The sequence below is a fragment of the Wolffia australiana genome, chromosome 5 (genome assembly GCF_029677425.1).
Source record: "Wolffia australiana isolate 7733 chromosome 5, ASM2967742v1".
Taxonomy (NCBI): Eukaryota; Viridiplantae; Streptophyta; class Magnoliopsida; order Alismatales; family Araceae; genus Wolffia; species Wolffia australiana.
This window is the reverse complement of record NC_135839.1, coordinates 1,902,609-1,924,512: the sequence shown is the minus strand read 5'-3', so window position 1 is coordinate 1,924,512 and position 21,904 is coordinate 1,902,609. Positions and strand designations below refer to the sequence as shown.

The window sequence follows — 21,904 nt, the reverse complement described above, 5'->3', positions numbered from 1 at the left end:
ACATACACTTGATGGATATCATATCTCTTACTATGAATTATTCAAAAAAATGAGGCAAAAATTTGTAAAAATATCACAAGCTGGACAAATGGGCGATTCGAGGTTCAATCAGGGACTGAGGATAAAATGTGTAATTTCAAAAATTTAAGGTTGAGACAAGATCTTACGGCTGGGACAGTTCCACGTGGCGGTGTCAGAGAGTCCTAGATTCAAAGGTGGTCCCCACAGAGATTAAGACCGTTCATTTAATGCGCTTTGCGGGTCCACAGATTTAGCGACATGTATGTAAGCTCTTACAGTTAATGAAAAGTAGTTTCCCAGACCTAAAAACATTTGTAAATTGCAAATTTACACTTCTTTTAAGGGAATTGCTTAAAAACCATGTTCTCTCAGCTGTCCGAGAGAGAGAAAAAGAGGAGAGATGAGAGAAGAGGTTGGGAAAGGTAGAGAAGAGAGGGGAGAGAAAGAGACGTAGAGAGGAGAGAGAGAGGCTGGGAGAGGTAGAGAGGAGAGGGGGGAGAGAGAAACACAGAGAGAAGAGAGAGAGAGGTTGGGAGAGGTAGAGAGGAGAGGGGAGAGAGAGAGGTGGAGCGAAGAGAGAGAGAGAGGTCGGGAGAGGTAGAGAGGAAATATGAGAGGGAGGTAGGGAGGGAGAGAGGTAGGGAGAGGTAGAGAGGAGAGATGGGAAAGGAAGAGAGAGGAGAGAGAGAGAGGTAGGGAGAGGTATAGAGGAGAGATGAGGGAAGAAGGAGGAGAGAGAGAGAGGTAGGGAGAGGTAGAGAGGAGAGATGAGGGAGGAAGAGAGAGAGGCAGGAGAGAGGTAGAGAGGAAAGATGAGGGAAGAAGAGAGAGGAGAGAGAGGTAGAGAGGAAAGATGAGAGAAGAAGAGAGAGGAGAGATGAGGGGAGAGAGCGAGGTAGGAAAGAGGTAGAGAGGAGAGACGAGGGAAGAAGAGAGAGGAGAGAGAGGAGAGAGAGGGGTAGGAAAGAGGTAGAGAGGAGAGATGAGGGAAGAAGAGAAAGGAGAGAGGAAGAGAGGAGCGACGAGGGAAGAAGAGAGAGGTAAAGAGGAGAGATGTTGTAGCATCAGCCCTTACTAAAATAACCATTTTAGATCTTACATTCTTATTCTTTTAGTTTCCATATTATTATTGTTTTAACTCATACAATAATTATTGAACTGATTAACACTCAAAAGATGATACGATAGAATAAAATATCGATTATTTCAGTCAACCTGTAGAGAGGTCTGGATAATTGTTGAACTGATTTTCCAGCTTCTGATGGTCATTCTGAGGGATTGTTGAAATAAAATATCGGTTATAGTAGAAAGTGTCAACTAAAATTTTGTGGCATTCTTTTGTGAAAAAACATAAAGATGGCTTGAATTTTTGTGGTGAAGTTAGTTTTTATCATTTTTGTAGTGAAGTTAGTTCTTATCATTTTTGTGTTTAACTTTTGACAAAAAACTTCTAAAAAACCTCTATAATAAAATATTTTATTGGCATGAGAAAATTCGATTATGGAAATAGTCATCACCTCTCTGTCCTTTTTATGGTGCAAAATATTTATGTAGAATTTAATGAAGAGATAAACAAGACTGAGATATACATGCGGCAATGATGATTTTTCAATTTAGAGGCCAACGAAAATAATGAGCTTTCTTCTAACAAACCCAAGAAAAACTGAAGCAGCTTATAAGAATGTGTGAAACGATATTTGTGTGATATGGATACTAAATTTGATATACGTCCTAATTTTGTAACAAGAAAAATATTTATCTACATAACTATCTCAGCGAAGGAGATGGTAAAAGAGCAAGAACTAAGTTCAAAATGATTTGTTGCCTGTTGCAACTAGTCTTGAGTCCTGTTCAAAGGAGTTGGTCCACAATCTTTTTTCTTCACAGCTACTCATTTAGCCACAGTCTTACTTTGGCGCTTGGGTTTATCATCAACATTTGAATTGTTCGGTTTCATGGCACAGCCACAGTTTATCTGCAAATACCTTTAAATTACTCCTGGCTTGAGGGATTTATCTGGAAGTTATTGCATTTTTTGCCCTTTTCTCTTCAAGAAACATTTTCACTTAGTGAGGAACGTCCTTCCTTATGTCCTCACTTAGTTATGTCCATTATATTCTCGTTCATAATTATGAATTAAACTCAGCATGTCATGGAATTGAAACCATCCTTTCAGTACAATTTTTAGTATTGATAAGGTACCTTGATTTCAAAGTGACCAAACAAAGTGATCAACTTTGATTATATCAACTAGCTCTCTGCTTGATAGTTTTCACGTTAGATAGAAATTTAAATATTAAAGGTCAAATGTATTAAAATACATTAAACATTATTGTCGGTTGATACTTAACCCATAAGTGAAATTTAGAAACTAAACTTCACATACAAAATTCACCAATTTTACAGCTGTGAAGCAAGGTAGATGTAAAGGGAGATGTGGAAAAAACTACTTTTGTAACAATTTTGAGGGGAAAAATTGTGTGCGAGTTGAAAATGGAGTCCGACCATAACGCCGGAGAAAATTTAGGGATTAATGGCGCTGTAAAAATCCTGAAGCATAGAAATGATGCAGAAACATAAAATATGTGATTAATATACTGATCTGATGTTTTTTAATGTGTAGTATTATCATAACTCATAAGTTATGAGAATTGGGTGAGTAAGAAAATACTAACCTTTTTGCTTCTGAAAAAAAATGATGGATCAACAACGGATATCAACTTCCTACTGATTTCTTTCTATGGCAGAGCCCTTGATTCATGCTCCATTTTGTCCATCTACAGAACATCAGTTCATGCGCAGTCGGAGAAATAACCATGTCAGTCTCAACAACCATTAAACTAGTAAATATCATACATGTATCCTATTCTCACGAGAATAGATGGCTAGGATTAAATTATAGGATTGCAAATAGATGGATAAGATCAAACTTGTATAGGATTAGATATGATGGTCTTCCTATGGTCCTTCATTTCACCTTAAAATTGTGCCCACCATATGTTGACATCTTATTAGATTGAATGGTGACCAATCAAAAGCAATCACAATGATTGATTGTCTTAGTTTTCGCTTAAAGGTGAAATTATGTCATCACAAATCACAATGCCATAATGCCCCAATCATAGACTAACAGCTTTTCATATTTATTCGCAAGAGAACACGTAGCAAAAGTAAAAAATATGAGATTTCAATTGCAATGAATGTAATTCCAAGACTGAGGGAAAATAATCAAACATATTATATTGAAAATACCAAAGTAATAAATAACAGGACACAATTATCCCTGAACGAAACAAAACAGAGAGGTGACACAGTTATAAAACATGTCTCACTTACAACTAAATAGAAACCTAAAGGAAAGATAAATGGGTAAGATAAATGTAATATAATGTATTAAAAAATGATAAGTTAAAATTAAAACTTCCATGTCTGGTTTTTTATATAACATTTCAATATATTAGGCGGTATTGACCAAGCAATAGACACAATGATCACATGATTTGACTGGTAAAATGAAATTGGTTCATTAAAAAAATTAACCTGGAGTATAATAAAATGGTAAGATTATAATATAAATTTAGTAATTAATAACTTTACTCATTTAAATTATGGTCTAAGATCATATCCTTTCACATATGAACTACTAAATCTTTAAATTACGCACCTAAACTCATCTGTAGAAAATAAATTTTATCGGGGAAAATGATGAAGGTATGAGATGACAGTGTCGATATCAGACAGATATTTGATCAGTCAGACATAAGGACTGAATTTGATATCAGATATCAGTACTGGAGCAATCAAAATATGATATTTCCATCTCAAATCCCGATATTGGTCAAAGTGAATATTGGATTTCTCCCTAAAATCCCAATATCAGTATCCGGACGGGCAAACCACTATTTAAATCACGGCATACAAACCTTCAATCAGCATTGGATGCCTCGGCCTTTGACTTCGCCGTTCACTTCATAGTATGTGCCTGCATGTAATATAAAAACCCCATGAATTCAGAAGCCAGAAAAATGAAGGAGAAAAAACAAAACTATCATCAAACTGGAGAATAAAGTGACAACAAACAACACAAAATTAAGAGGAGAAAAGTTTCGCCACTGATTTTTCTTAGTATACTTCTGTGGACCAAGCACGATGTTTTCTTGCATCTAAAATGTATAATCTTTCACTTATTTTAAGAACAAGGAAGTTTAGGCCAAGCTCGTTTGTAAATCTTATTTAAAAAGTTTCTGATTTTGTAATTTGGATTGCTGACAACAAGAAGCACTTGAAAGAAGAGGAAGAAAATATAGAAAAAAAGAAATTGGGGAAGAGAAAGAGAGGTACAGAATAAATTTATATACTAATAAGAGAGAGAGAGAGAGAGAGAGAGAGAGAGAGAGAGAGAGAGAGAGAGAGAGAGAGAGAGAGAGAGAGAGAGAGAGAGAGAGAGAGAGAGAGAGAGAGAGAGAGAGAGAGACCATGAGAAGAAACGTACAGAGAAACATAGAAAAATGATATACATAGAGAGAGACATATAGAGACAAGATAGATAGATTGATAGACAGAGAGTTACCCAAACGCAGAGGAGGATTGGCCTTCAAACGTTCAAAAGAGAGATATTATATACAGAGAGAGAGAAATAGAGAGAGAGAGACCTATAGAGAGAAGATAGATAAATAGTAGAGTGATAGAGAGAGTTACCCAAATGAAATGGATGATTGGCCTTCAGACGTTCAAAAGAGAGAGAGATAGATATACAGAGAAATAAATAGATAGAGAGATATACAAAGAGAGAGAAACATAGAGAGATAGATAGATAGAGAGATATATAGAGAGAGGAGATATATATAGTAATATATACAGAGAGTGATGCAGGACAACTAGACGAAGGATGCAAACAACTGATGAAATGGGAAAGATGGCGACAAGTGCTGGGACAGGATTGGTTTAGGAATGATAGGGATAAATAAGACCACAAATCCACACGAGCGGTTTCGCAAACTTAAATCCAATGAAATAATGGTGGTGCAGCCCCTTTCCTCGTCGAGGGCGGGAGTACTGTCTTCAACCACCGCAACAATGCCTAAGCACCAAATCCCATACTTTCGAATTCACGTTCCCGGGAAAAACTCATGAAAGACCTAATCCACTAGTCGTTAAAATTCCAAGAAATTCAAAGCAAATCCGATGGCGGTGGAAGAATTCTCGTGGAATACTAGATGAAGAACACACGACACCAAAGAGTTCAGGGGTACCTCTGCACCGGAGTGCGTGTCGAGGCTGCAGGGAATTCTCGGCGTATCGCTGATTGACGAGGGGCGCTTGGCGTTCTGGGCGTTGAGCGTCCCTGGCAATGACTTGGTCAGGTTTGGCCGGGTTGCTCGACGATCCGAAGTGCTCGGGCGAGGCGAGTGCGTGGCGTGCGCAAAGGAACGCGCGCACGCGTGAGACTGGCGGGCGCTGGTGTGCTGATAACTTGCAAATTAACATGATTAATTGATGAATTTTACATTATATTTATGTGTTTTAATGACCATATTTGCATGTTATCATATTAAAATGGAGATAAATGACTTACACTTTTGTTTTACTATTTTTTTTAATTTTTATCATTTTTATATGATATTTAACCTAATTCATTGAAGAATTATTTTTACAGGATTTTAAATGCTTGGCTAAAGGTTGGTAAGGCATTTCCTATTTTTTAAGATTTTTTTCCATATTTTTATATAATTTTCTAACCATTCTATAGCCAAGAAATGATTTTTATTTATTTAAATAATACATATGCTATTTATTTTGCATTTTTTATAATAAAATATAAAGGGGGCATCCACATCATTCGCCTAAAATTTGGGCAAATATGTGGATGCGTCTATATATATATACATATATAGAAAGAGCATTATTAGCTCCTAATGGCTAGACATGTGCGTTATGTTCTGTTCGTTTAATTCGCACAAAAAATTCGCACAAACAAACCGTACAGGGGTCTGTTCTCTATTCTGTTCGTTTGATGTGCAAAAATCAGAACACGCAATTCGCACAATTCGCACAGATTCACACAATTCGCACAATTCGCACAAAAGGAACAAATTTGCACAGAAGCACAAATTCGCACAGAAGCACGAATTCGCACAAACCGCACGAATTCGCACAAACTGCACAAATTCGCACAAACCGAACATAATTCGCACATGAAGTGGAAAAATTGGATATTTTGGTTATAAATTGCATAAAATTGGGTAGAGTTGGGACAACATAAAATCTATGTAGGATAGTATACTGAACTAATAATATTCTAAGTGATAATATATATTCCAGATGACAAGTGCGAATATAAATTTAATTAAAATTTACAATTAGAAGAATAGAAATTTTAGTGGTAAAAGAATTATTAATGTATAAGTTAGTGATTAATTTTTTTTTAAAATATTGAGAGTGATGAAGAAACTAACCCTACTAAACTATCTTACTAATCTACCACACTTGTTTAATTGTTAAAAGTAAATGTGGCATTTTTGAGGCTTAATTTTTGAGGTCAAAGTAGTTTTGTTCTGAGTTGTTATTATTCGCTGGAAGTTACAATGAAAAAATGAATGAGTCCACACACAACGACAATTACTACTTAAAAGATGTCCAAGTGCATTTAGGAAATGGTTACATATGGAAAAGTCCAAGTTCATTTAGGAAAGGTAAAAGATGTCCTGCCAAGTGCCAAATTAGTTGATAGAACATCAAAGTTGGGAGGCGAAACGACAGATGTGCTTCTTGATAACATCAATCATTGCGAGAGTGAAGTTGTAACACTCCCAAAATTCGCTGTCATCCCATTCAGTATTCAAAACTCTTTCGACATTTGTCGCAGGGTTGAAGTCTTTTGTCACGAAAGAAACAATTTCTGTAAGCATGCGTTGATAGCCGATCATAATGAATTGCTCTTGAATTGGGGAAAACTGTTCGAGGATTTCACCATCTGTATTGTTTCTGCGCGTGTTGACATCATCACCGTCCGGTTCGGAGTCCAAGTTGATGACAGTAACATTCGGGTCTTGGGGTTGCTTTTGCAGTCGTCGTCGTAGAAGCCCCACACTTCTCCGTGGGGCGCCCCTACATCTGGTTCCTGCACCCTCCATTGCAATGGATATACCTGCATTTTTGGGAGACGTCATAATATGTATGTGATGGATGATGACATGCATAAATAATTGTGCTTGAAACCAATAGGGAGTCAAACAGAGAGCGGACCACACTTTATCAGACAAACATGATAGTCAAGGAGCATTTTAAAGGAGAAATAAACGAGGATATATGAAAACTCTCAACTGTAAGAGCAATAATTTTTGTGGACCATTATGTGCTTGAATATTAATAGGCAACATATCAGTGACGTTCATAGTTGAGATCGTGGCATATTTTCTGTTAGAGGGTAGTTGACGAGTAAGAAGCACTGACCTTGTTGTTCTACGATGCGTCGACACGAATGTCGATTGGCCCATCATCTTCATCACCATCTTCGTCCTCATCCGCTCTCAAATCTTCGTTGCTGTACCATGACTTCAACATCATTAGGACTTCTACGCTCTCTGCTGTGAGTCGCGATCGCCTATAGTTGATTACACGGCGGCCTTCTGAGAATAGACGCTCACATGCTGCACTCGTCGATTGCACAACTAGGAACTCCTTTGCAACCAACGCTAACGTTGGGTAAGAAATCTGACCTGTTATGAGAGAAAAGTTAATCATATACGCAATAAGGTCTATGAAAAATGTAAATTTAATATTACCTGTCGTCTTCCACCAATGCAACACCTCTGTGCCAAAAGCTAGGGGGGCCGTCGCATACACGTCGAGCTCCTCAATTAGATCAACTCTTTGCGGTAGTTCAGAGGGATCTAGTAGTTCTTCTAGCTCCATTTGTATGAAGTCACTCGTCGTTGATAGAGCAGATCGTTTGGTGGATCGACTCCCATCATTCCTGGATACCGAATGGGACTACATGATATTGCGAACAGTAGACTGTACATCATTCTTCGCATGTGGATCAATCAAGCGAAGCTTCATGGATGGGTCCAGTAGAGAGGCAATAGTGAACGCCTCATTTTGTGTTAGTAAGGAGACATATTTCTCTAACTTCGCCCGCATACCTGAACAAACATTAGATAAGGCGTTCCGTTGCCTGGCAGACATAGCGTGTCCAACAGGAAGCATGGAGGACTCCGTAATTCCCACTCTAATACGCTCAAGGTGCCTCATCAGACCCTTAATAATGACTATACCCTCATTTAACGTCGGTGCCTTGCTCCGAATTGCGACAGAGGTACCTTGTTGCAGTGGTTTCAGTAAGTCAACAAATTTTTCAATGAGGTCCCACTCCGCGTCAAGTAAAGAACGTTTGTGAAGCACATTTGATAGCAGCATATCGATGACGAATTTCTTCTCAATGCATCCACGGAGCATTTTGAAAGTTGAGCTCCACCTTGTAGGGCAATCTATCGGGATCCTCCTCGTGTTTGACATATTCACCTTGTAGTGAGGTCGACTTCGTCAATGAAGGTTGCCTCTGGGCCTTCGTCGACGACATCGAGCGCCTTCAGTCCGGCCTGCATAACTAAATTGATCACGTGCGCAATACACAACACATGTCTCTTTGCAGTAAAACGGGGGTTCACAGAGCACAACTCTCATTCCAATGTCGCCATCATTGTTATATTATTCGATGCATTGTCCGTCGTCACCGCGCAGACCTTTGTGCTCAAGTTAAAATCGACAAGAACCTCCAGCACAATCTCGCTCAAGCACTCCCCACTATGCGAGCCTTCCAACTGACGTATAGCGAGGACACACACACACATCTTCCATTTTGCATCAACCCAATGCACGGTGAGTCCTAAAAATGAGATTCGATTGGCAGACGTCCAACAATCTAAAGTAATGGCCACTTTTTCAACACCCTCTAGTCGGTCGCGAATACCACTCTTCAACTCAGTGTAAAGCTTGAAAGCCTTTTCCTTCACAGCCCTTGTCGATGGGATCGAGATCTCCTCTTGTGCGATGTAGCGCAGTAGTCGTATGAAGTATTTCTTGCAGACAATGTTCCACGGTGCGGCTGCCTGGCATATAAACCGTACAAGCTCCTCTTTTGTCGTCTCTGACGTGCGCCCAGTGAAGTACGATTTTCCTGTACTTTGTCGATCAAAGATGCTCGCCACAGAGAGATGGTTGGAAGAGCTCCCTTCATGAGCCTTCAGTGCGTTATACTCTTTACGGTGCACATTTTGTAAATGTCGCCATAGCACTGTACTACAACTATACTTGTTCTGCTCTACTGTCACTGCACGACCCCTAGTCCGAGCAGCACATAAATTGCATGTGAAAACCCTAGGCGCCACCTCTGTGTAGTGTTCCCGGGCAGCGCATTCGTTCTTTCTCCTCTTCTTTTGGCCTTGGCCAACACTCCGCTCTGTTGATGCAGAGCTCTCGGATGAAGCAGATGTATGCGATTGATGTGTTCTAGGCATCTTAGGCTACAAGTTCAATCCTAAATTACGACAAAGATAAATACATCAATTGGGAGGCTAAGATTGACACAGATAACTACAATACGACAAAGTTCACTCTTTGTGTCATAGTTCTAGCTCAAATACCATGGTTATGAATTTTAAATAAAGGGTAGCAGCCATTCATTGTGATGTCGTCTCAGACATCAGTACTGAATGAATTCAAGACGGCAATAGAGACAGAAAAATTTAAATTTTGGACTATTAAAACTTTCGGATGAATGTGTCTTATTAAGTAATGAATAATACAACCAGAAAATTTGACGAACATAGAGTGATGGCGAGGACGCCAATGCATCAGCCTGGGACACATCACCGCAGGCAGTCGGGGTCAACACAGACGTTACGGATCCAAAGATGAAGTCAACAGAAGTCAACCCACCTCGGTCAACAGGAGTCAACGAAGAAGTCAACACGCCACAACCGCGCCCGCCACGTCACCACCCGCGACGCGTCCACGCGCGTCATGACACGACGCCAAAGGCAGATCCACAACTGCCCTTTGGCGTGACGTGATGCACGCTTTCTTGCGTCTTATTTTCTAGTTATTTTCTTTCCTCCAAGGCCTATATAAGGTCATTTGTTTCAAGAACTCATTAGGCAATCATAATTCAAGAATTGAGTTTTCTTTCTAACTCTTCTTGGAGGATTGCCCTACCCTCATCTTGCCCTAACCTTCCCGCCGCCGCCGCTGCCGTCGTCATCACCGTCGCCGCCGCCGCCACCACCGCCCGCTGCCGCCGTCGTCATCACCGCGCGCGCAGCCGCGCGTCACACGCCGCGACCGCGACGCCACCGCTGCCATCCTCGCGCGCGCGCCCGCGCGCTCCGCGCTGTCGCGGCGCTGCGCGCCGTCGGCGCGCCTCAAGCGCGCTCGCGCTGGTGCGCTCGCGGCACTCCGCGCGCGCGCAGGCGCTCCGCGCGCTCCGCACTCCGGCGCTGCGTGCCTCCGCGCTCCGCGCGCGCTGCTCCGTGCTGCTCCGTGCGCTCCGCGCACCCTTCGCGCGCTTCGCGCGCGCGGGAGTTCGTCGCGCCCGACCCGGCGTCCCCGCTTCATAACGTCCACCAGGGCCGGACAACGCCCGGAGCGCCCGTTCCAGTATCACGCCGCCTTCGTCGCCACGAGCAGAATTACCTGCAGCCTCTACACGCACCACGGTGCTGAGGTATACCTGAACCCTGTGGTGTCGACGTGTTCTCCGCTCAGTATTTTCTCGGGAAGTTTCCACCGCCGTCAGAATTAGACTTGGATTTCCTCTTCTTCTCTCCTTTTCTCGAGTGTTTCTTCGCGACGTGAATTCGAGGTATTGATTTCGGTGCTTAGGCATCGTCGCGGTGGGGGAAGACAGTACTCCCGCCCTCGATAAGGGTCGGAGCTGCACCACCAGATTTCATCGGTTTTAAGTCCGAGAATCGACCGTGATTTCTGTGGATTGTTTTATCCCTTAACCCATTCCTACCCATAGCCTCGTCATCCGCCCTAAATCGTCCATCCCATAGTCGTCCTACGTCATAGAGAGTGCCTCACAACAACGTAAAGAGGAGGGAATTGTTTGGAAAACCCAAGAAAAACAGCACAAAACATAATAAAATTAAAGAAGTAAAATGTACCAGAAACTAAGAAACCAGCTTTCCACAGGACTTCAGAAATGCTCCCTATGCTCAGCCTAATCCTTGCCGAAGCAGAAATATTGTCGGATGCTAACAAAAACCATACAAATAGTGAGAGTTTCGATAACCTAACGACCAACAGTATAGACAGAGCATTGAATAAGGAGAGGGAGAGGGAGAGGGAGAGGAAGAGGAATAGCAATTGAATGAGGGAAACAGAGAATTGGAGAAGAAGAGGGAGAGGGGGAGTGATTGAGAGAGGGAGAGTGTAAGAACTCGAGAAGAAGAGGGAGAGGGGGAGTGATAGGGAGAGAGACAGAATCGGAGAAGAGGGAGAGGGAGAGGAACAGGAAGAGGAATAGCAATTGAGAGAGGGGGAGACAGAGAATAAGAGGAGAAGAGGGAGAGGGGAGTGATTGAGAGAGGGGAGACAGAGAATCGGAGAAGAGGGAGAGGGAGAGGTGAGGAAGAGGAATAGTAATTGAGAGGGGAGACAGAGAATTGGTTAGGAAGGGGAGAGGGGAGTGATTAAGAGAGGGGAGACAGAGAATCGGAAAAGAGGGAGAGGGAGAGGGAGAGGAAGAGGAATAGTAATTGAGAGGGGGAGACAGAGAATTGGTAAGGAAGGGGGAGAGGGGGAGGGATTAAGAGAGGGGGAGACAGAGAATCGGAGAAGAGGGAGAGGGAGAGGGTGAGGAAGAGGAATAGTAATTGAGAGGGGAAGACAGAGAATTGGTAAGGAAGAGGGAGAGGAGGAGTGATTAAGAGAGGGGGAGACAGAGAATCGGAAAAGAGGGAGAGGGAGAGGGGGACGAAGAGGAATAGTAATTGAGAGGGGGAGCCGGAGAATTGGTAAGGAAGAGGGAGAGGGGGAGTGATTAAGAGAGGGGGAGACAGAGAATCGGAGAAGAGGGAGAGGGAGAGGGAGAGGAAGAGGAATAGCAATTGAATGAGGGAGACAGAGAATAATAGGAGAAGAGGGAGAGGAAGAGGGAAGGGAGAGGGAGGAGACTGAGAACTTGCTGAAGAGGGAGAGGGAGAGGGGGAGGAAGAGTGATTCAGAGACGGGGGAAAGAGAATTGGAGGAGAAGAGGGAGAGGGAGAGGAAGAGTGATTCAGAGACGGGGGAGAGAGAATTGGAGGAGAAGAGGGAGAGGGAGAGGAAAAGGAATAGCAATTGATAGAGGGGGAGACAGAGAATAAGAGGAGAAGAGGGAGAGGAAGAGGGAAGGGAGAGAGAGGAGACTAAGAACTCGCTGAAGAGGGAGAGGGAGAGGGGGAGGAAGAGTGATTCAGAGACGGGGGAGAGAGAATTAGATGAGAAGAGGGAGAGGGACAGGAAGAGTGATTCAGAGACCGGGGAGAGAGAATTGGAGGAGAAGAGGGAGAGGGAGAGGAAAAGGAATAGCAATTGATAGAGGGGGAGACAGAGAATAAGAGGAGAAGAGGGAGAGGAAGAGGAAGGGAGAGAGAGAGACTAAGAACTCGCTGAAGAGGGAGAGGGAGAGGGGGAGGAAGAGGGATTCAGAGACGGGGGAGAGAGAGGTAGAGGAGAAGAGGGAGAGGGACAGGAAGAGTGATTCAGAGACCGGGGAGAGAGAATTGGAGGAGAAGAGGGAGAGGGAGAGGAAGAGGAATAGCAATTGAGAGAGGGGGAGACAGAGAATAAGAGGAGAAGAGGGAGAGGAAGAGGGAAGGGAGAGGGAGAATGAATGAGAGATGGGGTCGGGGGTAGAATTTGAGATGAATATACGCCGTGAAAGGGAGAGAGATTGGCGATGGGAGAGGGAGAAACAGAGGAAGAGTGATTGACAGAACGGACAACGCAGAATTGGAGAAAAAGAGGAAGATGGACAGAGAGAGACATAGACATGGAGACAGATAGAGAGAGGATGAGAGATTGAGAGAGGAGGGTGGCACAGAGTATTTCTGAAGAAGAGAGATCGTGAGAGGGGGAGACATGGATATGGAGAGGGAGAGGGAGAGGGGCAGGAAGAATGAATGAGAGACAGTGAGGGGCAGAGAATTGGAGATGAATATACACCGTGACATTGGCAAGGGAGAGGGAGAGGCCTAGAGGGGAGAGTAAGAGGGAATGTGGGAGATCGAAAAGTGGAGAAGAATAGGGGCAGTGAGAGCGTGAGGAAGAGTCAGTGAACGAGAGAAGAATAAGGAGAGGGAGAGGGAGAGGGGGAGTGATTGAGAGAGGGGGAGACAGAGAATCGGAGAAGAAGAGGGAGAGGGAGAGGAAGAGAACGGGTGAGTCCTTACCTCGCAGAGGTTGATCCGACAGCAAGGAGGGCGGAGAGCGACGGCAAGGAGGGCAGATCGAGGGTTGAGGAAGACCTAGAGGAGGGCGGACTGACGAGAAGGAGGGCGGCAAGGAGGAGGACGGAGGGAGTGGGGAGGGAGTGAGGACAGAGGGCGGCAAGGAGGAGGACCTAAAACGCTTTTTTCTCTCTCTTTTTTTTAAATCACACAATTCGCACAAACAAACCGCACAGGGGTCTGTGCGAAGTGCGGTTCGTTTTAGAGTTTGTCTGTTCGGAAATCCGAACAGAACGCACAAATCGCACAGATTCGCGCAAAGCGAACCGCACGACCATATCTATTCATGGCATCGCAAATCGCGATGCCATATGAGCATATTATTAGGTGAAAAGTCAACAAAATCGGCGTATCGGCGGAAATAAAAAAAGGTATGTTTTGATATTTTTTCTTTTTTTATATATCTACCACGTCGGTTAGCCATGTGCATTAAATGCACGCGCTAACTGACACACGTGAATACGTGCATGCGGCGTCGATTCGCCGCGTGCATTAAATGCACGCGAAATCGACGACGCATGTGGGTCAAAAATTACGGCTGAAAAAAATAAAAAAAATATATAGAAAGAAGCCTTTTGTCCTTTTCTTTTTTTTAATTAATTTAGGGTGACGTGGAGCGTTTCTAGCCATTTAAACGTCGGAATCATTTGCAAGTGATTGCGCGCTGTGGACACACACAACGACGTGTCAGCGTGCGATCCGAGAAGGCAGAAAACGAGAAAAAATATGCAGACCAATAGAAAAATGCCAATTCCTACCTTCTTGGAGGAGAGATAAATAAATCCAACGACCTAGATTAATCCTCACTAAAACCTTGATATCTTGAGATCTAGACGTCCGATTGACCTGAAATTTTGAGGGTAGGTTCATCTTTTCTCCCTCTACAATCCAGATGGTTGGATCTTTAAATAGAGGTCTGGAAAAGGGTGAAAATCACTTTTTGAAGCTCTCTCCAAGGATTTGGCTAGGAAGGACACAAGGGATTCTTTGGAAGTCGACATTTCTTGATTCTGCACTCAAGGTTGTAAGTTTCTGATTTGTATTTCAATATTCTTCTTGAACGATTATAAAACGCCAAGGCATGGCCGAAATGTACATGCCCTAGAAGTTGGTTTTGAATGAAATTAGCACTGCATTTTGATTCTGATTCAAGATCTGATTTTTGATCTTTAATTCTATATCAATTTAGAACATTTCTGCATTGTTAGATTTTTAATTTAGGGCCTGATTTCATCTTTCCCCCAAATTCTTCACTTTATCTCTCTAGGTTAATTTCTCTAGTTTCTCTCTCTATATTTTGATTTTTATTGCTTAGGAATTTAATTTAATATATAAAAAACCTAAAAATAAAATTTGAATTGAAAATTCATCCATCAAGTCCAATTTAAAAATCCCTTTCTTGATTATTTAATTCCCAATTTTAATTCATAAAAATTTTCTTAAAATTTTATAATTATTGGGAAATTAATAATCTGAATTTATCTGATCTTAAAATTCAAATATTTCTATCTTGAGCTTTCTGACCGAAATATTTAAAATCAAAATTAAGTCTTACTTGATTTTGATTAATTAAAAAATATTATTAAGCATAATTAAGATTTATTAATTGTAAAATTAATTCATTGAAATAGGATAAAAATTCTTGTTTGTTGCCTCCCTGTGGTTTGACCCCTTGCTTGCTCTATATTTAATGATTAAGGGAAATCATGATTTTTATTGTATAAGTCTAAACGCCAAATCAATGACATATTTACACACGTTTTTAGGATTATCATGTGCGGGGGCGCTGGCGGACGCTGGTGTGTGCGGGTACCGGCATGCATGTGGGTGGCGAGGAGAGATGTCTCTTCGTCGATGGCGGGAGCAGAAGAGACGAAGATTCAACAGGGTTAGGGTTGGGCCAAGTCTTCCAAGAAGATAACTCAATTCTTGAAAATAACTTGCCTAAAAGTTTCTTACAGCTTTTGCCTTCATATAGGCCTTGGAAGAAAGAGAAAATATGGGAAATGACATAAAAATAAAACTTTTAGTCATTTCACGTTTAATAATTTCACGTCAAAGGGCAGTTCTGGATTGGTCGTTGACGACGTGTCATGATGCAGGACGTCTCGGGAGGTGGTGCTGGCATGTCCAAAGTCTTGATGTTATTTGGTTGATGTCGATGACGAGTCTACATGCTCGGCGTGTCAGATGACGTTGGTGGCGCATCCGGTGTCGATGCGTTGACGTACGGTGTTGATGCGTTGACGTCGTCGCCACCAGAGAGGGATATTATATACAGAGAGAGAAAAAAATAGAGATAGATAGATAGAGAGATGTACAGAGAGAGAGAGAAACATAGAGATATATACAGAAAGAGGAGATGTATGTATAGAAATATATACAGAGAGGGATATTATATACAGAGAGAGAGAAATAGAGAGAGAGACATATGAGAAGATAGATAGATAGATAGATCAATAGATAGATAGACTGATAGAGAGAGAGATAGAGTTACCCAAATGCAGTGGAGGATTGGCCTTCAAACGTTCAAAAGAGAGAGATAAATATATGGAGGGAGAAATAGATAAAGAGATACACAGAGATAGAGAAACATAGAGAGATAGATAGAGAGATATACAAAGAGAGGAGAGAGGTATATATAGAGAGAAGAAAGAGATATATGCACAGAGATAGGCATCGGTGGTCGGCTCGGATTGTTCGATCTTGATCGAAAGATTCGAACGAACAATTGCCGATTCCAACTGATCTGTTTGAATCTTTCGATCGAACAGACCCTTTGTTTGTGTTCGATTGAAAGTTTCGAACGAAAAATTTGGTTCGTTAGTGTTCGATCGGCCATTTGTTCAAACTGTTTGACCGATTCAAACAACGTGTTCGAATCGAATCGAGCTTGAACATTCGATCCGAACATCCATCTTGTTCGAACAATCCGATCTAAACCAGATGCGCATATCAGGTTGAGGTCCGATCTGAATAGACGTATCGGTGTTCGGATTTGATCGTTCAAATAACCGATCCGATTGAAATTCGAACGACCCGTTCGAATCCCCCATGCCTACACACAGAGAGAGAAATAGAGAGAGATATACAGACAGAGAAAGAAACATAGAGAGAGAATCACAGAGAGAAGGTAGATTGATGATATAGAGAGTTACCGGCGGAGGCCCTTCAATCTTTAGAGAGAGACATAAACATAGAGAAAGAGAGAGATAAACATAGAAAAAGAGGGATAGAGAGAGATAAACATAGAGAAAGAGAGGTAGAGAGAGAGAGATAAACATAGATAAAGAGAGATAGAGAGAGATAAACATAGAGAAAGAGAGATAGAGAGATAAACATAGAGAAAGAGAGATAGAAAGATAAACATAGAGAAAGAGAGATAGAGAGATAAACATAGCAAAAGAGAGATAGAGAGAGAGAGAGATAAACACCCATAGATAGATACACCGAGAAGGTCGACAGATAGAAAGTTACCCTATGGATAGAGAGATAATCCGGCGGCAGCGCGGCGGTAACAAGCGAGGGCAGAGTTAAATTGCCCTTCAATATTTAGAGAGAGAGAGTGAGAAGAGAGAGAAACATAGAGAGAGATATATGGCGACGAGATAGATAGATCGATCTAAAGATAGAGAGAGATAGAGATGAGACTTGCCCAAATACTTGGGTGGCGGTGGAGAGAGGAGAGAGAAAGCAAAGTCTCTAATTAACTACGTTATTATTATTTTGTTTTCCTTGGTAAAACCAATCGATTCGACCCATTCGACCCGAACCAACATGACCCTGACCCCTTAAGAGACCAAACTGTAACCGTCCCATTCTGGGGCCATGGGCGGGACGATTGCTTCATCCATGAACGAAGTAACCGTGTGTTCTGGGCCCTGGGACGAGACGATTGCTTCGTCCATGGACGAAATAACCATCCCGTTCTGGGGCCTTGGACAGGACGATTGCTTTGTCCATGGAAGAAATAACCGTCCCATTCTGGGGCCTTGGAGGGGACGATTGCTTCGTCTATGGATGAAATAACCGCCCCGTTCAGGGGCCTTGGACGGGACGATTTCTTTCTCCATGAATGAAATAACCATCCCATTCTGGGGCCTTGGACAGGATGATTTAGACGAAACTCTAAAAATTGAGACGTGAAACGCGATAAACTTCATCCCGTAGCATCCGTCATCCACGTCTCGGACAAGCCGTAACTATAACCCTAACCTCGTCTCTTGGAATTGGGTCATTAATCAATTGGTTCAACCACTTACAGATTAGTATGTTGAGAACAGGCCTGTATACTCCTCTGCCAATTCCTGAACATCCGTGGACAGATATATCCATGGACTTTGTGTTGGGATTACCCCGCACACAACGAGGTAACATGTATTGATATTGATTTTAGATACCATGTTTTGAACTGCCGGCTGAAGTAGACTGAGGCAAAAACATTTTAGAGAACATCTTGTGGTTTCCCTTCCAATTTCAGGACTCAAAAGTATTTTAAATGGATATTAAAGAGAATTAGAGGGGTCCGGAACTCTTCACGACACAAATGGCGGTTTTTCTATAGTGGGGACCGAATTCAGTAAAATGTACATTTAAACACTATTAATTTGTCAATGCATTGGAAGTAGTGTGCAATAATTTTCAAGTTAGCTTAGAACATTGGCGCATATTACACAAATATATGTGTTATGTTTGCATGGTATCATAATTAAACGGACATAATTACAGAAATGTCCATATTTGCATGTTATCATAATTAAACGGACATAAATAGCTTGCACAATGGTTTCAATCTGAGGGCTGATGTTAATTGAGGGTTAAATGGGGATATCTTAAGATCCAACAGTCCGAATGTGCCAAAATTTGGAGGGTAGGTTAGTCTTTTTACCCTCTACAATCTAACAAAGTACATCATTATTCATTCTCAAAATTAAATGTGGTTTGACCCCTTTCTCATCCTATATTTTTCAATTCTAATTAATTGTAAACATTACAAATTAATTGTATAAGCCTAATTCTAACTACACTATTAATTGAATTTGATTAATAAATTTTAGGCTTATCAGTGTGGAATATTATAAACTAGATATTTGATCTTGGCTTGAAACCATGTATGAACAGTGTATATGGTGCCATATATTCATTTAGGCTCTAACGACCCATTGTTACACACCGCCATTACTAAAACTAACACACCTTTGCTGCCACTACCACCAACGAACCTCTCTTGAGTTCTATGGGCTTCGCTTGGATGAAATAAAAGCAACTTGGGCAATCGAACATTTTAGAAAGAAGTGAAATGGTATTCATAAAACATGGATCTATTAGCCTACGCCTATGTCAAATTTGTAATTTTTTGGCTCCTTGAGTCTGCTGTGTTGAGATTTTCATCATCCTATATAGGTTTTCAAATTGATCGCCAATATCATCATATTGTTCAATTAATGATGCATAATTTAATTGAATGGGTACGTAGAGTCTCCACCCCATGGGTTGCCAAGTTACTGCTCATGCTCCATAACAAAGAAAAGAGTATACTGAATTACTCATTAAATCCTTATACGTATATTCTACCAACCGTTGGAGACCAGAGTTTTGAATACGGTTATCAATTTGGAAGACCTCTTCTTGAATGCTCCACTAACTTTTTACTGAACATTGCCTTGGTAATCATGAGAAAGACATACCTAAACTAAGCCAACCATGTCGATCAACTCACAGGTCACAATAATACCACCACAAATAGGCGTCGCCACAATGTTCAGAATAGTTTGACTTCATAATTACATCTCTTCTCAATTCTTACACTCATGGGAAATGCAGAGAGGGCGATAGAGCCAAAGGATAAAACTGGGCATCAGAAGACGGTGCGGGCTTGAAAATTCTGAGATGGACGACCGAGGGCGTGCTTATGCGGAGGGCTTGTAGGCGATGAAGCTGACGCACTGGACTTGGCGCTTGTTGTCGAAGCCGATGATTCTGACGAAGTAGTTGGGGTAGGCCTTCTTCGCCTCCTCCACCTCCGCGATCACCTGGCTCGCGTCGGTGCACCCGAACATGGGCAGCTTCCACATGGTCCAGTACCGCCCGTCGTAGTACCCGGGCGACGCGTGGTACTCACGGTAGACGAACCCTTCCTGAAAAACACCCCACCATACTCCAACTTTAATCGCAACACCCCATCTGTATAGTTGGAGGAGAAGGGCAGAGGGAGAGAAAGATACAGCGAGAGAGAAAGAAAGACTCTTTATTTATTTACCTTGGAGAACTCATGCAGGGAATCCAGATACAGATACAGATACAGATACAGATACAGATACAGATATAGCCAGAGAGAGAGAAAGACTCTTTATTTGTTTACCTTGGAGAACTCGATGCATGGAATCCAGATACAGATATAGATACAGATACAGATATAGCCATAGAGAGAGAAATACTCTTTATTTGTTTACCTTGGATAGCTCGATGCATGGAATCCAGATACAGATATAGATACAGATACAGATACAGATATAGCCATAGAGAGAGAAAGACTCTTTATTTGTTTACCTTGGAGAACTCGATGCATGGAATCCAGATACAGATATAGATACAGATACAGATATAGCCAGAGAGAGAGAAAGACTATTTATTTACCTTGGAGAACTCGATGCAGGGAATCCAGCCGTTGCGGAGGAGGTACTCGACCTCCTTGGCGAGGGCCTCGGTGGAGAGGGGAGGCAAGTAAGAGAGGGTCTCGAACTTCTTCAGACCCTCCGGGGGCCACACCTGCATGCAGCGGGCCTTGCCGCCATTGCTGGGCAGCGTCGAAAGGTCCGCGCCGTTGTTGGCCTTGCGGGTCGCCGGGAAAGCCACGGAGGAGCGCAGCCCAGAGAAGGGCGCAGCGAGGCGTGACTGCACCGGGCCGGCGCGAGCCACGGCAGCCGTGGAGACCATGGAGGCTGAAGCCATTTTTAGACCCTCTTCTTAATGAGTGTACCGTCGCTTCAGTTGCCTGGTTTTGGACTTCTTCTTGATTTCCCTTTATAGCGAAGTCGGAGAGTTCACCGATGGTGGCTCATCGGCCAATCTTCTTCGATCATTCACCAACCATCCGTTCATTTTGGAATCATGCCGTGATGGACCCACTGTTACCCAAAGTTTCCACCACAAATCCGAAGCCTTTATCGACACTGCACCGCAGTTTGCCACCGTCCAATTACAAAGACTAGCGATAAGCGGTGGATCGTAAGAAATCATGAAAATGAACGTACGTAATCATTACTTTAGGTTAATTCAGATTTCTTATTGGAATAGACGAAGACATGAGGCTTCCAAAGGCACGCACAACTGACATGAGTTTTCTTGCAAGGCAGAAGTCAAAAAATAAAATCAGTGAACACCCACTGAAGTTTTTGTGGCTCCGATCTACCTCTTATCCGTCACCCAAATCCAATCAAGATCACTGATATTATATTTTGATGTCTCATTTATATTCTAAAACATAAGTTCTTTGTATGTATATATACACAGTTCCTCCGAAAACATGGCGTTTACTCATCTCTGTCAATTATATGTTCCTCCGAAAAGCGTTGAGATTCGTCAGCCACGCATTAGTTGCTGAGGCCATGTGACTGTTTATCTGAGCTGCACATCCTGGGTGGGAAGATCCAGATGGTCGGTTTCTGCCACGGATTTTACGATTACTTTACTTCAGAATCAGTCAAAAAGATAAGTTCTAGCCCTTGGGATTGGGATAATAATCTAAAACGATAATGTTTTTGGATTCTCTGGGTATAGTGTTTTATTTTATCTTCTGAAGATTTCGGAAAACGACAGCACGAGGTTATTGTCCATCCACTGACGGAGAGACGCGACGGTAATGTTAAGCCTTCGATGAAAATTACCGTGATGTAATTCTGGCTTTGTGACGCAAAAATGGCTTCGAACTTCTACGAAAGAACGAATATTATCGGCGCAAAAACTGGCAATATCTTAGTGGCTGGTTTTGAGAAAATAATTTAACACGTTTTCTCAAAACATCGAAAAAACTGTAGACAAAAACATCAAAATACTTAAACCCCTATTTCACGTCTTTCCCGCCAGATTCAAAGATTTTGGCCACCATTAAGGGACCCATATTTGGCTATATAACAATCATGCTCATGAATATAAATATTATCCTGCATCTAAAGTGGCAGGATTCAACCATATCCGATTCTGGCCAAACGTTCCCACTTATGTGCAATGACGCTGACGTAAGGTTGTGGGATGATACGAGTTCGTACATTATCTGCCATCGTTACGTAATTTAAAAACGATTCAGAGTCATATGGCGGTTACTCAACCCCCGGCCCTTCTTTCTATCAAGGTGTTGAAGTGACTGTTTAAAGTGTTGAGTTTTCCTC

At 42.2% G+C, this 21,904-nt stretch overlaps 1 protein-coding gene across 1 annotated transcript; it reads right to left on the bottom strand.

The window, feature by feature from the left end:
* Nucleotides 1–19,239: 19,239 nt before the first annotated feature.
* LOC144702904 (ribulose bisphosphate carboxylase small subunit, chloroplastic 5-like) lies at nucleotides 19,240–20,527 on the bottom strand. Its single transcript, XM_078574917.1, has 2 exons — nucleotides 20,154–20,527; nucleotides 19,240–19,654 (listed from the first exon to the last, which is right to left on the bottom strand). The coding sequence occupies exons 1-2, from the start codon at nucleotides 20,466–20,468 to the stop codon at nucleotides 19,427–19,429; spliced, it is 543 nt and encodes a 180-aa protein (XP_078431043.1). The 5' UTR covers nucleotides 20,469–20,527; the 3' UTR covers nucleotides 19,240–19,426.
* Between the last annotated feature and the right edge of the window lie 1,377 nt (nucleotides 20,528–21,904).

Bases quoted from the DNA above. Each gene is read 5' to 3' on its own strand.
- LOC144702904 (XM_078574917.1), bottom strand. From the start codon at position 20,468: ATGGCTTCAGCCTCCATGGTCTCCACGGCTGCCGTGGCTCGCGCCGGC. The intron at 19,655-20,153 runs GTAAATAAATAG...GGTGTTTTTCAG, and splicing joins CCTGCATCGAGTTCTCCAAG to GAAGGGTTCGTCTACCGTGA.